This window comes from Hippopotamus amphibius, chromosome 2 (genome assembly GCF_030028045.1).
Source record: "Hippopotamus amphibius kiboko isolate mHipAmp2 chromosome 2, mHipAmp2.hap2, whole genome shotgun sequence".
Classification (NCBI taxonomy): Eukaryota; Metazoa; Chordata; class Mammalia; order Artiodactyla; family Hippopotamidae; genus Hippopotamus; species Hippopotamus amphibius.
Genome location: NC_080187.1, coordinates 59,876,568 through 59,892,004, shown reverse-complemented (window position 1 = coordinate 59,892,004; position 15,437 = coordinate 59,876,568). Strand labels below are relative to the sequence as shown.

General features: G+C 41.8%; 1 protein-coding gene across 1 annotated transcript in view; it reads right to left on the bottom strand.

Moving 5' to 3' along the window:
* Positions 1-15,437, bottom strand: part of LOC130845227 (tumor necrosis factor receptor superfamily member 10B-like) — a 70,672-nt gene that overhangs the window by 24,478 nt on the left and 30,757 nt on the right. Inside the window, exons 3-7 of the mRNA XM_057722135.1 lie at positions 4,304-4,417; positions 3,425-3,536; positions 2,239-2,489; positions 1,728-1,759; positions 1,096-1,269 (exon numbers count right to left, since the gene is read on the bottom strand). Coding sequence (XP_057578118.1) covers positions 1,096-1,269; positions 1,728-1,759; positions 2,239-2,489; positions 3,425-3,536; positions 4,304-4,417 — 683 coding nt within the window. The remainder of the gene's footprint in view (positions 1-1,095; positions 1,270-1,727; positions 1,760-2,238; positions 2,490-3,424; positions 3,537-4,303; positions 4,418-15,437) is intronic.

Below are 15,437 nucleotides of genomic sequence, written 5' to 3'. Positions count from 1 at the left end.
ATTTAAAAAAAAAGAATGCGGTATATAGTTGACCCTTGAATGACATGGGTTTGAACTGCACAAGTCCATTTACATGTGGATTTTTTTTCACTAAATATGTACTATAGTACTATATGATACACAGTTGGTTGAATCTGAGGATGCAGAGCCATGGGTACGTGGATTTTGGACGGTCTGTGTCCCTATACTTAGCTTTGTTCAAGGGTCAACTGCTGATGCAGGAAAAAAAACACCCCAAAAGAACCCTCTAGATGGAAAGAGATCATTGTCCATATAAATATCTCACATGTGATAGAGGAAAGACCAAAAGCAGAGGGAAATGGGAGAATCGGTTGCTAAACAGGGTTAGAGGAAGGAGACAGTGACTCAGAATTCAGGGAGCTCCTCATATCATATCGTATCACAAAATAAATTCCAGTTAGATAAAATTGTTATATGCTAAAAAATCATCATTAAATTTAAAAACTCTAAGAAATTAGAGAATTTCATCTTATCTTACGTTGGGGGGAATGACTTTTTAAGCTTATGAAGAATGAGAAATATTTCCACAGGTTGACTACTCAGTGTCAAAACTGATGAACTGATATGAACCCAAACTGGATGTCCAGGTGTGTGTAGATAGTAAAAAAGCACTTCTACATGCTGGCCCCGAAATTCTACTTCTTCGAAGGAGCCACCATACAAATATGATCAGCTATCTGGACTAAGATTTATTTTCATGCATGTTTAGTGTAATAATAATTTTGTAACAAATTTGATACTCCTATTATTTTGAGGAATGGCTTATTATATTTTTATAGCTTTGCAGTGGAATATTATGCAGCCCTCAATCATTCAACAAATATGGGAGTGCCCACTTTGTGCCTGCCTGTTCTAGACTGAGGATACAGTGAGAACTGACCATATAATAAGTAGTGTAACATTGCATAGAGCTGACAGTCTACAATATCAGGGTAGCAGGCTCGTTTCCCCTTCAGGACTCTGACCTCCCTCCATCACCACTTCCCCATGGCACAGGAGACCTGACCAGCATCTGCCTTTCCCTGTTTCTATTGCACTCCTGGGCAAGCAGAAGGGCCTGGGCACCACACTCACCAGCAGAAGTTTTGCTTCCCCCTGGGACTGGGCCATGACATCTGTTGGCTTCATCTGCTCTTCTACAAACTGCTTAGGGACCGGATTGATCAGCGAATCTCTGTTGATCAGCATATTGTGGGCATTGTCCACAGCCTCAGGACCTCTTAAGGGATGTGAGCGCCAGAAAAGGACCTTGGGAAGGCAAAGAGCTGACTCAGGAGCCCATACCCACAGATCCCTGTAGCATCTGGGAGGGGACATTATGGGTTCTGCCTCCCCACCTACTCCCATACTGTGCCCCTCAGGTGGGGGCAGACTCAGCACATCCAGGGCTCTGTTGATGGTACCCAGACCCTGGTGCTGGACAACCACCCCCCCATCCCATGCCTCATGGTCCATCCAGGGTTATGGGGTGAGGGTGTCTCACAAGCAGTAAGAAGGACAGGGCTAGCACTGCCAACTAGCCTTAGGGCTGCTCTCAACAGGGCAGTTGCTCTCCTACAGTCAGCCCAGAGCCCCCAGGCCACTGGTGAGAGCCAGGGACAACAGCATAGGATACATTGAGGACCATGTCCACCCAGCACCTTATTGTGGGTCTGAAGCAGTTACTGAGGGCCTGATGCCACCAGGTCCTACAGAAACCAACTCACCCTGTCCTTCCACTTAGGGTCCACACGACAACCTAGAAGAGAAGAGGCATCCACCTGAGCAGTGCAGAGGGCCCTCTTACAGCACCTCCTCTCCCCCCACCCCCCACCCGGGACAGTGCCAGGGACAGGGTGTGGGCTGGGGGCTCAGACACTGAACAAGGAGCCCAGGGCCTGGTGACAGTGAGCAGGCCATCCCAAGTCTGGAGAACCCTCGGGGAGGGAGACGCGAAGGGGAAAAATGACGTAAAATGAAACCCATATAAAATCCTTGTGGGCTTCTGCTGAACAGCCCTCTCCTCCTGACTCTTGTCACCCAGTCAAGGTGCGGACCACCTCTCTGCCCTGGCTGGGGCTCCTGAAGACATTAAGAGCCGACCCTGCCCCCTGCCCACCAGATATGGCCGGAGGAAGAGGGGACTGTCAGCTGAGATGAGGAACAGGAGGACTGGGGAGACGGAGGAGGGGGCCGGGGCCAGAGCCAGCAACTTCCCCTGCCCTCCCAGAACCTCACCTTTAAAGAAGAACTGCCAGAAAACATATGCGATCGTCATCAGCAGCAGGACACTGGCAGTTACAATTCCGATCACCAGCAGTGAATTGCCCGAGGAGGGAGAGGGAGTGGTGGACAGTCTCGGTCGCGTGATCACTGGCTCTCCAGGAACCATGGCCTCCCCACTGGCCTGGGTACCTGATTTTTGGTCCACACATTTGAGGTCACTGAAGGGGCTACAGGGCTTGGCCATGACCATCCCATCAGGGCACCTGGGTACAGACACACAGAGGACATGGAGGGGAATCCGTCAGGAAAGCTGGTCGGCTGAGGAGGAAGAGGGCACAGACTCCCACCTGGGGTCCCCCAACAAGACAGTGGAGGAGGGACAGGCTTCTCCTGTCTGCAGGGCAGGGTCCCCTCAGCCCCCTTGTTGGGTGGGAGAAGGACCTGGGCTTGGCCACTTCAGCCCCCAGGGCTCCTGATGAGTGTTCAGAGCTGCCCCTTCAGGAGCTGGGCTTGTGTGAGGAGGAACCTCATCCGGTCAGAAGGGTTTTGGTACAAGCCAAGCCTCATCCTCCAGTCAAGCTTTAATACAAGGAACCTCTTGTCCTGTTGACTCTTCCTACCAATCACAGCCAACTCTGGAGCATCAGAGGAGAGTGAATTACTATGGGCCCCTAAGTCCCCAAATAGGAAAGATTCAGGTCTTATTGAGGGAACGAGGGCTGGATGTGAGGTCAGCTGAGTTGGCTTGGGGCTTTAAAGGAAACTTGAAGGAGGTTCAGTCTTATTAAGACTTGACTGTGGGGACTTTTGTGTTCATGAGCCCTTTCCTGCATAAAAAAAAAATTAAAAAATTCCATTTTATGAGTGAATTGTCACAAAGATGAATATAAGCCAGGCTGCATGCTACTCATTTTCTTCCCTCTGATATCAAAAGAAATGGAAAATTTCTATTGACTGCCTCATGGATCCTAGTCAGTGGCCTACTGTGTCTAATAGAAAAGCTGACCTGGCCAAAGGCAAGCAGTGCTAAGGAGGTGTGGGAAGGTGCAGGGGGCAGCAGGGGGACACGCAGATAGACGAGGAGAGGCTGCTGCAGGCTCAAGAGACTGCACCAGCACAGGGAAGCCCTGGGGTGGAAGTGGGGCTCTGCGGTATTTCCCTTGAGCTGTTGGGAACCATCTAGGCTCCCACGTCTCACCCAGAGCTGCACTTCTGGCAGAACTCAGGTGAATCTCCTTCGTGGAAAGTTCCAGGTTTGCATTGACACTGTGTGTCCTTAGTCACCGTGCAAGGGGTCCTCTCTTCTTCACCTGAAGACAAAGGATAAGGTTTGGGGATATGTTTCTGGCTCATGACCCTCAACCCTTCTTCACCAACCAAAACCCCACCCACTTAGCTCTCCTCAGTTTATTGTAGCCTGGAGTGTCAAATTCTGCAGCAACACATGTGAGGCATATAAAGGACAGCCCCTGTTCACCTGTCACCAAGACTCAGAGGTGTGAGAAAAGGACCATGATTCATTATTTAATGCATTAGGACAAGGAGGGAAATCTTTTAGCTCACAGAGTCAGTAGGAAGGGCCAGGTATAATCTGAGAGACCCTGGATGGAGAGGAACCCTTAGGTGACTTCTTAAAACCTAGCCCTGCTGGAGAGGCAGAGGGGCCCTAAGCTGTGAAGGCTGAGAGAGGCCAAGCCCTGCCAGGAGCACAGAGCACAGAGCTAAGAGGGGCTTGGCACAGGACTAGACCCATGTCACAGCTCAAATCTAGCATTTTGCACTTGGCCAGGTCTTTTCTTATGCTGTAACTATACAGATCCCACCCCTCTTCCCCATCAAGGGACAGATTACTTTCCCTCCACTTTCATTTAATGATTTAAAAGATTTATCAACTGTGTGGCATGCATTATAAAAATAATTTCTATTTTTATTATATTGACCTAAGACATAATCATAAAACAGGGTATGATGAAGACCAAGAAGAACTGGAATTGGAATCCAGGTGTCCTGATTCCATGTTGAATACAATTTCCACCTCATCATGCCTGCACTTGTTATAAGTCCCCACGTTCTGTACCTGATTTACAGATTGTACATGGTAGGCAGGAAGGGAGCATATTCCAGTGATTAGTAAAGTCCACTCCATTTGCACAGGATATACAGTCTTTTCCACCTTCTGATACATGGTACCCTGGGAAGAGAGAGAAAATCTGGTGAATGAATCCCCACAGGATTCCCAGGGGCTGGCAGTGGTGACTGGGGTATCCCTCTTTCGGCCATCGATGGAATCCAAATGCGGGAATTCATTTTATCTGGCATCAGCCAGTTCATCAATTCTGCATCTACTATACACCCTTGACTAGTATGGTAACAGAAATACATTACAGGGTTTCCCTGGTGGTGCAGTGGTTAAGAATCCGCCTGCCAATGCAGGGAACACGGGTTTGAGCCCTGGTCGAGGAAGATCCCACATGCTGCAGAGCAGCTAAGCCCATGCACCACAACTACTGAGCCTGGGCTCTAGAGCCCACGAGCCACAACTATTGAGCCTATGTGTCACAACTACTGAAGCCTGTGTGCTTAGAGCCCATGCTCCACAACAAGAGAAGCCACCACAATGAGAAGCCCACACACTGCAACGAAGAGTAGTCCCCACTCTCTGCAACTAGAGAAAACCCACATGCAGCAACGAAGACCCAAAGCAGCCAATAAATAAAAAATAAACTTATATAAAAAAAAAGAAATACAAGTCAATATAAAATTCAAATATTATAGGAGTCATGTTAAAAGAGCAGAAGGAAACAGGTCAAATTAATTTTAATAATGCATTTAAATCAATATATTCAAAATATCACTTAAAGATGTAATAAACATAAACCATTCAGATAGTTTACATTAATTTTTCAAAATATGTCTTAGAATCCAGGGAATATTTCTCCTTTACATCACTCAGTATTCAGAGTGGCCATATTTCAAGTGCACAATACTCACATGGACCTAGTGGCTACTAAATTGGACAGTGCCATCAGGTCCCTAGGGAGTAACAGAAGAAAGTCTTAATCCCTGTCCCCAATGAGCTCCAGGTCAGTGGAAGATACAAACAAGATCAGAAGTAGTATGACAATCACAGAGAAGCCTTCAGTTAAAGTTCATGCCATCCTCCAGCAAAATGGAGGGAAAAATGGGTCCTGTATGTAAAGAGTCAAAGAAAGATCCAAAGAAAGCGTGGCTTTGTGCCCTGCAATACAAAGGCATTCTCCAGGCACTGAGCTGAGACCTTATAGAAGCTGTCGCTGGCTGGGAGCCCATGTCCCAAATCATACAAAAATTCTTTTCAGCTTATTTCACTTAGCACGATGTTTTTGAGGTTCATCCATGTTGTAACATGTGTCAGAATTTCATTCTTTTTTAAGGATGAATAATATTCCACTGCATGTATATAAACTATTTACTTTATCTGTTCATCCATAAATGGACACTTGGGCTGCTTCCACTTCTTGGCTATGATGAATATTGCTATGAACATGGGTGTACAAATATCTCTTTGAGACCTTGATTTTAATTCTTTTGGGCATATATCCTGAAGCAGGTATGCTGGATCATACAGTATTTCTATTTTTTAATATCTTCAGGAGCCACCATACTGTTTTCTGCAGCAGTTGCACTATTTTTACAATCTCACCAACAGTGTACAAGGGTTCCAACTCTCCACATCCTCACCAACACATTATTTTCTGTATTGCGATAGTAGCCATCAAATGGGTGCGAGGTGATATCTCATTGTGGTTTTAATTTGCATTTCTCTTATGATTAATGATGTTGAACATCTTTCCATAAGCTTATTGGCCATTTGTATATCATCTGTGGAGAAATGTCTAGTTAAGTCCTTTGCCCATTTTTAAATTGGGATGCTCTGTGTTTTTGTGGTTGAGTTGTAGGATTGATTTATATACTCTAGGTATTAAACTCTTATCAGTTATTTGATTCAGAAATATTCTCTCCCATTCTGTTGATTGTTTCCTTTGATGCACAGTTTTAAATTTTGATGTACAGAAAGTCCCCTACCTACAAGCATTCAAGTTATGAACTTTCAAAGATGTGAACGTGTGTTTGCATGTTCAATCAGGTAAGTTATTTCATATGTCTGGTGTACATTGTCATGTGCATGCATCCTCTACAGGTGGTTGTGCTTTTGTGTATTTACTGTATAGTACTGTATAGAGTACATTAGTACAGTATCTTTATTTCAAGCCCAGGATGTCCAGAAGCAAGTGTAAAAGCAGCAGTGATGTAGCTGGTACTGCTAAGAAGCACAAGTGATAACAAGGGAAACAAAAGTGAAAATAATTGAGAGGAGTGACAAGAGGAAGAAGAAGTAACTGAAGAACCAAAGAGATTCGTGACACAGGAAATGGTAAGGGGATTTTCTTTATTTGAGGAGGCACTATTAGTTTTTGAGGTACAGGACCTGAACGTAGAATGGTACATGAAGGTTGCAGCAGCTGTTCAGAATGCAATCCAGTGTTACCATGTCATCTATGATGAGAAAAAAAACGAGCTACTACCCAGACATCACTGGATCATTTTTTCAAGAGGATAGATAGAATAAAATCCAGCAAGGAACCAAAACCTGCAGCCAGAGGCCCCAGGAACCACCTCTGCCCATCAGTGGGCTGGCACTAGCCCTGTGAACCACTGGGTGCCAGCCCTACCCACCAGCAGGCTGACATCAGCTCTGAGACATTTTATGCCCCTCAGTCACCCTCTCTGGGATCCAGCCCCACTCACCAGTGGGCTGACACCAGCTTTGGGACACCCCAGACCCTGTAGCTAGTCATGTCAGGAACTGGTCCCACTTATCAGCAGGTGACACTAACTCTGGGACCGCTGGTCCTGCAGCCAGCCACCATGGGACCCTGCTCCAACCACCAGTGATCCAGCACTAGCCTTGGACCTCCTGGGGCTCCACCTTGTGTTCCAGCCCTGCCCACCAGTGGCCAGCAGACACCACATTAGGCAGGGACTAGCTGCCAAGTGAACTGAGGGCCAGCCATGCCTACAAGTCAACCCATAGTAGTCAGCCTGCTATAACAGAAGGGCCCACATAGCACACATGGGGTTACCCCTAGAGCATACAGCTCTGATGATGAGAGGGGAGTGTGTTGCTGGGACCCATAGGACATCTCCAACAAAAGGCAATTTCTCCAAGATTGGGAAATGTAACCAACATACCAATCCACAGAAATAAAAACAGTGAATTAGGTAAAATGAGGTGACAGAGGAATATGTTCCAAATGAAAGACCAAGATAAAACCCCAGAAGAATTAAGTGAAAATAGAGATAAGCAACCTACCCAATAAAGAGTTCAAGGTAGTGATCACAAAGAGTTCTTTTAAGAACTCGGGAGAAGAATGAATGGACACAGTAAGATTTAACAAAGAGTTAGAAAATATAAAGAAGAACCAAACAGAGCTGAAGAATATAATAACTGAAATAAAATATACACTAGAAGGAATCAACAGTAGATTATACAGAGGAATGGATCACTGAACTGGAAGACAGAGTAGTAGAAATCACTCAAGTTTCACAAAAAAGAATTTAAAAATACAGGACATTTTAAGAGAACCTGGACAACATCAAGTGTACTAAATTCACATTATAGGTGTGCCAGAAGGAGGACAAAAAGAGAAAAGGGGGCAGAGAACATATTTGAAGTCACAATAGCTGAAAATTTCCCTGACCTGGGAAAGGAAACAGACATCCTGGACCAGGAAGCACAGAGGGTCCCAAACAGGATAAATCCAAAGATGACCACACCAAGACATACTGAAATTAAAATGGTAAAAATTAAAGATAAAGAGAGTATATTAAAAGCAGCAAGGGAAAAGCAACAAGTTACACCCAAGGGAACTCCCATAAGACCATCAACTGACTCTTTAGCAGAAACTCTGTAGGTCAGAAAGGAGTGGCACAATACATTTAAAGTGACAAAAGGGAAAAACCTACAATGAAGAAAACTACTTGGCAAAGCTATCATTCAGATCTGAAGGAGATATTAAAATTTTACAGAAAAGCAAAAGCTAAACGACTTCAGCACCTCCAAACCAGTTTTACAAGAAATGTTAATGGAACTTCTCTCAGCATAGAAGAAAAGACCACAACTAGAAATATGAAAATTATGAAAGTAAAAAGCTAATTGGTAAAGGCAAATATACAGTAAAGGTTGTAAATCTACTTATAAAACCAGTAAGAAAGCTAAAAGACAAAAGCAGTAAAATCATCTATATCCACCATAAGTAGTTAAGGGATACATAAAACAAAAAGATGTAAAATATGATATCAAAAAAAAGTAAAGATTGGGGGTTGGGGAGTAAAAATGCAGTTGCAGTGTTGTTAAACTGTGTTCAAATTTAAGAGAGCAGCAACTTAATCATATGCATATGATTATTTCAAAAATTTATGTTAGATAGACACACAAAGGGAAAGGAATCCAAAAAAAAAAAACACTGAAGATAGTCATCAAATCACAGGGAAGAGAGGAAAAGAAGAAAAAAGAAACCAAAAAACAACAAAACCCCAAAACAATTAAGAAAATGGTAATATGTACATGTCTATTGATAATTACTTTAAATATAAATGGACTAAATCCTCCAATCTGCTGCTTACAAGATACTCACTTTAGCACTAAAGACACTCACACCAAAAGTGAGGAGATGACAAAAGATATTCTATGCAAATGGAAAAGAAAAGAAAGCCAGGGTAGCTATGTTAATATCAGACAAAATAGCCTTTAAAACAAAGACAGTTATAAGAGACAAAGGAGGATATTACACAAAGATCAAAGAATCAATCCAGGACTTCCCTGGTGACACAGTGGTTAAGAATCTGCCTGCCAATGCAGGGGACATGGGTTCAATCCCTGGTCCAGGAAGATCCCACATGGCACAGAGCAACTAAGCCTATGTGCCACAATTACTGAGCCAGCACTATGGAGCCCATGAGCCACAATTATTGAGCCCACGTGTTGCAACTACTGAAGCCCATGTGCCTAGAGCCCATGCTCCACAGCAAGGAGAAGCCCACGCATCTCAATGAAGAGTAGCCCCTGCTCACTGCAACTAGAGAAAGCCCTGTGTGCAGCAACAAAAACCCAACACAGCCAATAAATAAATAAATAAATTTATTTAAAAAAGAGAATCAATCCAAGAAGATGATATAATAATTATAAATATATATGCACTCAACATAGGATCACCTAAATATATGACAAATATTAACAGGAAAAAATGACAGTAACACAAATATAGTAGGGAATTTTAACAGCCCACTTACATCAATGGACAGATCATCCAGACAGAAAATCAAAAAGGAAACACTGACCTTAAATGACACATTAGATCAGATGAACTTAATAGATATATATAGAACATTCCAACCAAAAGCAGCAGAATATACATTCTTTTCAAGTGCACGTGGAACATTCTCCAGCATAGATTGCATGCTAGGCTACAAAAGAAGTCTTGGTAAATTTAAGAAAGTTGACATTATATCAATCATCTTTTCCTATCACAATGCTATGAGATCAGAAATCAACTACAAGGAAAAAAAATGCAAAAAACACAAACAAGTTGAGGATAAATAAACAAATACTAAGCAAGCAACGGATCACTGAAGAAATCAAAGAAGAAATTAAAAAATACCTGGAGACAAATGAAAATGAAAACATATGACTCAAAATGGGATGCAGCAAAAGCAGTTTTAAGAGGGAAGTTGATAGCAACACAAGCCTACCTCAGGAAACAAGAAAAATATCAAATAAACAATCTAATCTTACACATAAAGGAACTAGAAAAAGAACAAACAAAACCCAAAGTTAGTACAAGGAAACAAATCATAAAGATCAGATCAGAAATAAATGTAATAAATATTTAAAAATCAATAGACAAAATCAATGAAAGTAAGAGCTGGCTCTTTGAAAAGAAAAACAAAATTGATAACCCTTTAGCCAATGCATTAAGAAAAAAAGAGAGAGGGCCCAAATCTATAAAATCAGGAATGAAAAAGGAAAAGTTACAACTGACACTACAGAAATACAAAAGATCACAGAGAGATTACAACAAACAATTATACATTAATAAAGTGAAGAACCTAAAAAAAAAAAAAAAAGAAAAAAAGAAAAGAAAGAAAAATGAAAGAAAGAAAAGAAAAGAAAAAATCCTAGAAATGTCCAATCTCCCACAACTGAATCAGGCAGAATTAGAAACTTTGAAGAGAGCAATTACTAGTAATGAAATTAAATCAATAATTAAAAAAATTCCAAAAAACAAAAGTCCAGGACCAGATAGCTTCACACAGGAATTCTACTAAACATTTAGAGAAAACATTCATCATCCTCAAACTATTCCAAAAAATTGCAGAGGAAGAAATGCTTCTGAAGTCATATCTGATACAAAAACCAGACAAATATATGGAAAAAAATTACAGCCCAATAACACTGATGAACATAGATGCAAAAGTCCTCAGCAAAATATGAGCAAACTGAATCCAACAATACATTCACAGGATCATACACCATGGTCAATTGAGATTTATCCCAGGGATGCAAAGATGGTTTAATACACAATGTAATACACCACATTAACAAACTGAAGAATAAAAGTCATCTGAATTGATGCAGAAAAAGCTTTGACAAAATTCAGCATTTATTTGATAAAAACTCTCAACAAAGTAGGTACAGAGGGTACACACCTCAATATTATAAAGGCCATATATGGCAAGTCCACAATTACCATCATACTCAATGGTGAAAAGCTGAAAGCATTTCCCCTAAGATCAGGAACAAGAAAAGGATGCCCACACTTGCCACTTTTATTTAACATAATATTGGGAGTTCTAGCCATAGCAATCAGACAACAAAAAGAAATAAAGGCATTCATGGGGGCTTCCTAGGTGGCGCAGTGGTCAAGAATCCGCCTGCCAATGCAGGGGACACGAGTTCAAGCCCTGCTCCAGGAAGATCCCACATGCCACAGAGCAACTAAGCCCATGTGCCACAACTATTGAGCCTGCGCTTTAGAGCCAGTGAGCCACAACTACTGAGCCCATGTGCTGCAACTACTGAAGCCCATGCGCCTAGAGCCCGTGCTCCAAAGCAAGAGAAGCCACGGCAATGAGGAGCCCGTGCACCACGACGAAGAGTAGCCCCCACTCACTGCAACTAAAAGAAAGCCCGCGCACAGCAAAAAAGACCCAACACAGCCAATAAAATAAATAAATAAATAAATAAATAAATAAATTTATTAAAATAAAAAAAGAAAGAAAGAAAAGGCATCCAAATTGGAAGGGAAGAAGCAAAACTGTCACTGTTTGCCAAGGACATGACATTATACATAGAAAATCCTGAAGACATCACCAAAAAACTACTAGAACCCATCAGTGAATTCTGTAAAGTTGCAGGATACAAAATTAATATAGAGAAATCTGTTGCATTTCTATACACTAGCAATGAACTATCAGAAATAGAAATTAAGAAAACAATCCCATTTAGTATTACATCAAAAATAATAAAATAACTAGAAATAAATCTAAGTAAGGAGGTAAATGACCTATACTCAGAAAACTATAAGACATTGGTGAAAGAAATTTAAGACGACACAAACAGATGGAAAGACATACTATGGTCATATATTTCAAGAATTTGTATTGTTAAAATGACAATACTACCTGAGGAAATCTACAGATTCAATGCAATTCCTATCAAAACACCAGTGACATTTTTCACAGAAATAGAACAGATAATTCTAAATTTTTTAATGAAACACAAAAGTCCCCAAATAGACAAAACAATTTTGAGAAAGAACAAAGCTGGAAGTATCACACTCCATGGTTTCAAACTACACTACAAAGCTACAGCCATCAAAACAGTATGGTACTGGCACAAATGGAATAGAAGAGAGCCCAGAAATAAACCCACACTTATATAAATAATCTATGACATAAGAGGCAAGAATATACAATGGGAACAAAGACAGCCTCTTTAATAAATGGTGTTGGGAAAACTGTTAGGCTCCATGCAAACTGTACTATCTTCTCACACCATATACAAAAAATAAATTCAAAATGGTTTAGAGACTGTAATGTAAGGCCTAAAATCATAAAACTTTTAGAAGAAAACATACGAGCTCACTCTTTGACAACAGTCTTAGCAATATTTTTTTGGATATATCTCCTCAGGCAAGGGAAACAAAAGCATAAGCAAATGGGACTGTATCAAACTAAAAAGTCTTTTCACAGGAAAGGAAACTATCAACAAAATAAAAGCCTACCTGCTAAGTGGGAGGAGATATTTGCAAACAACATATCCAATAAGGGTTTACTATCCAACATATAGAAAACTCACACAACTCAACATCAAAAAAGCAATCCAATTAAAAACTGGGAAGGGACTTCTTAGGTGGTGCAGTGGTTAAGAATCTACCTGCCAATGCAGGGGACACGGGTTCGATCCCTGCCCCAGGAAGATACCACATGCTGTGAAGCAACTAAGCCCATGCACCACAACTATTGAGCCTGAGCACTAGAGCCCGTGAGCCACAAATACTGAAGCCTGTGCACCTAGAGCCCAAGCTCCGCAACAAGAGAAGCCATCACAATGAGGAGCCTATGCACCACAATGAAGAGTAGCCCCTGCTTGCTGCAAGTAGAGAAAGCCCGTGTGCAGCAACAAAGACCCAAAGCAGCCAATAAATAAATTAATTAATTAACTTATTAAAAAAAAAAAAAACTAGGCAGAGGATCCGAATAGACATTTTTCCAAAGAAGACATACAGATGGCCAACAGGCATGTGAAAAGATGCTCAACATTACTAATCATCAAGGAATTGCAAAAAATAATCAAAATCACAATGCAATACCACCTCTCACCTGTCAGAATGGCTATTATCAAAAAGACTACAATAACAATTGTTGGCAAGGATGTGGAGAAAAGGGAACCCTTGTACACTTTTGGTGGGAATGTAAATTGGTTCAGCCACCATAGAAAACAGTATGAATGCTTCAAAAAATAGAATTACTGCATGATCCATCACTTTCACTCCTGGGTATTAGCAAGAGAAAACAAAAACACTAATTTGAAAAAATATATGCACCTCTATGTTCATTGCAGCATTATCTACCATAGCCAAGATATGGAAGTAACCTAAATGTAAATCAACAGATGAATGGATAAAGATGTGGTAAATATACACAACAGAATATTAGTCATAAAAAAGAACACATTCTTCTCATCTGTGACAACATGGATGAACCCAGACAGTATTATGCAAAGTAAAAAATTTAGAGAAAGGCAAATAACGCATGATTTTACTTATACGTGAAATCTAAAAATCACACAAAAAAAGAACAAACATAACAAAATGTACACAGAGTCATTACATACAGAGAGCAAATAGGCAGTTGCCTTAAAGGAAACGAGTAGAGAGAGGAGAGAAATAGGTGAGGGAGGTTAAGAGGTACACACTCCCTGTTGTAAAATAAATGAATCACAAGTATGACACGTACAGTGTGGGGAATATAGTCAATAATTATGTAATATGTTTGTATGGTGATAGATGGTAACTAGACTTATCTTGGTGATCGTTTTGAAATTTATAGAAATATCAAATCACTATGTTGTGTAACGGGAACCAACATAGTGTTGTAGGTCAATTATACTTCAAAAAAAAATAAACTCATGGAATAAGAGATCAGATTTGTGGCTACTAGCAGTGGATGATGGAGGGAAGAGGAATTGGATGAAGGTAGTCAAAAGATAAAAACTTCCAGTTATATGTTAAATAAGCACTAGGGATGCAATTTACAACATGATAAATATAATTAACATTGCTATATGTTACATATGAAAGATGTTAGAGAGTAAATCCTGAGTTCTCATCACAAGGAGAAATATTTTTTTCTACTCCATTAATTTTTAGCTACATGAGATGACAGATGTTCACTAAACGTACTGTGGTAATCATTTCATGATGTATGTTAAGTCAAATCATTATGCTGCCTACCTTAAACTTATACAGTACTGAACGTCAATTATATCTCAATAATACTGGGGGAAAAGGAACAGAACTTATCCCAAGAAAAATGATTTCTTCAAAATAAAGAATAGGGAAAATTGAAAACAGGTTTTTAAAAATGTTCTCTTATAAAACTATTGTTGACTTCAAATCTCTTTTATTTGTTCTTAATACAGCCATCCCAGCTCTCTTTTGGCTGTAATATCTTTTCCCATCCATTTACTTTCAATCTGTTTGTGTCTTCACATCACTAGAGGGGTTAAGTGCCAATGTGAGCAAGCAGAACAACAATAACAAATCAGTGAACATGAAGATAAGGCTATTAAAATTATCCAGTCTCAGGAGCAGAAACAAACAAAACGAATGAAAAAAATGAACAGAGCCTGAGGGACCTGGGGGACGCCATGAAATGCACCAATATACACATCATGGCAGCCCCAGAAGGAGAAAAGAGAAAGGAGCAGAAAAAAAAATATTTGAAGCAATAATTGGCAACTTTAAAAAAGTTTCTTATAAGATTCGACTATATATCCAAGAAGCTCAGTGAACTCCCAAGCAGCATTTAAATTTAAAGAGCTCCGTCCAGAAACATAGTCAAAAGCCATACAGACAAGCAGAGAAGCTTTAAAACAGCACGGTAAGAGATCTAGGTGGTGAAGTCGCGCTCTCCAAGGCCTAAGCCGGAGGTTCCTGGCGAAGGCGACCCCTCTTCTGGTTCTGCCCTCGGGCCCCTCACCTCTCCTCCCTGCCAGCCCGACGGGTCGGCGGTGTGTGGCAGGCAGGGATGCGGAAACCAGCCCAGCGTCGTCTCCAGCCGACGCCGACCCCGCGGGTCCTCTGACGCAGCGGACACTCTCGCCTCCTTGGCTTGTGTCTCGCGAGAGGCTCTCCCTGGGGTGGGGTTTGGGGCGGGGGGCGTCCTTCGGTGCGAGAGCTCTTCTCGCCCTGCCCGGGACGGTACCCCTGGAGCATCCAGGTCGTCCCTCAGGTGCCCGAGGCCGAGAGGTGGCGCCGTTTCCCACTGCCAGCGAGCCCCTCGGATCCCCACCGCGGTGGTGCGTCCCACAGCAGCTTTCTTGGGGGTCGAGACGGTAAGGGAGGCGCGCCTGTCCGCCTTGTGGGGCAGCTTCCTCGCGGCAGTCC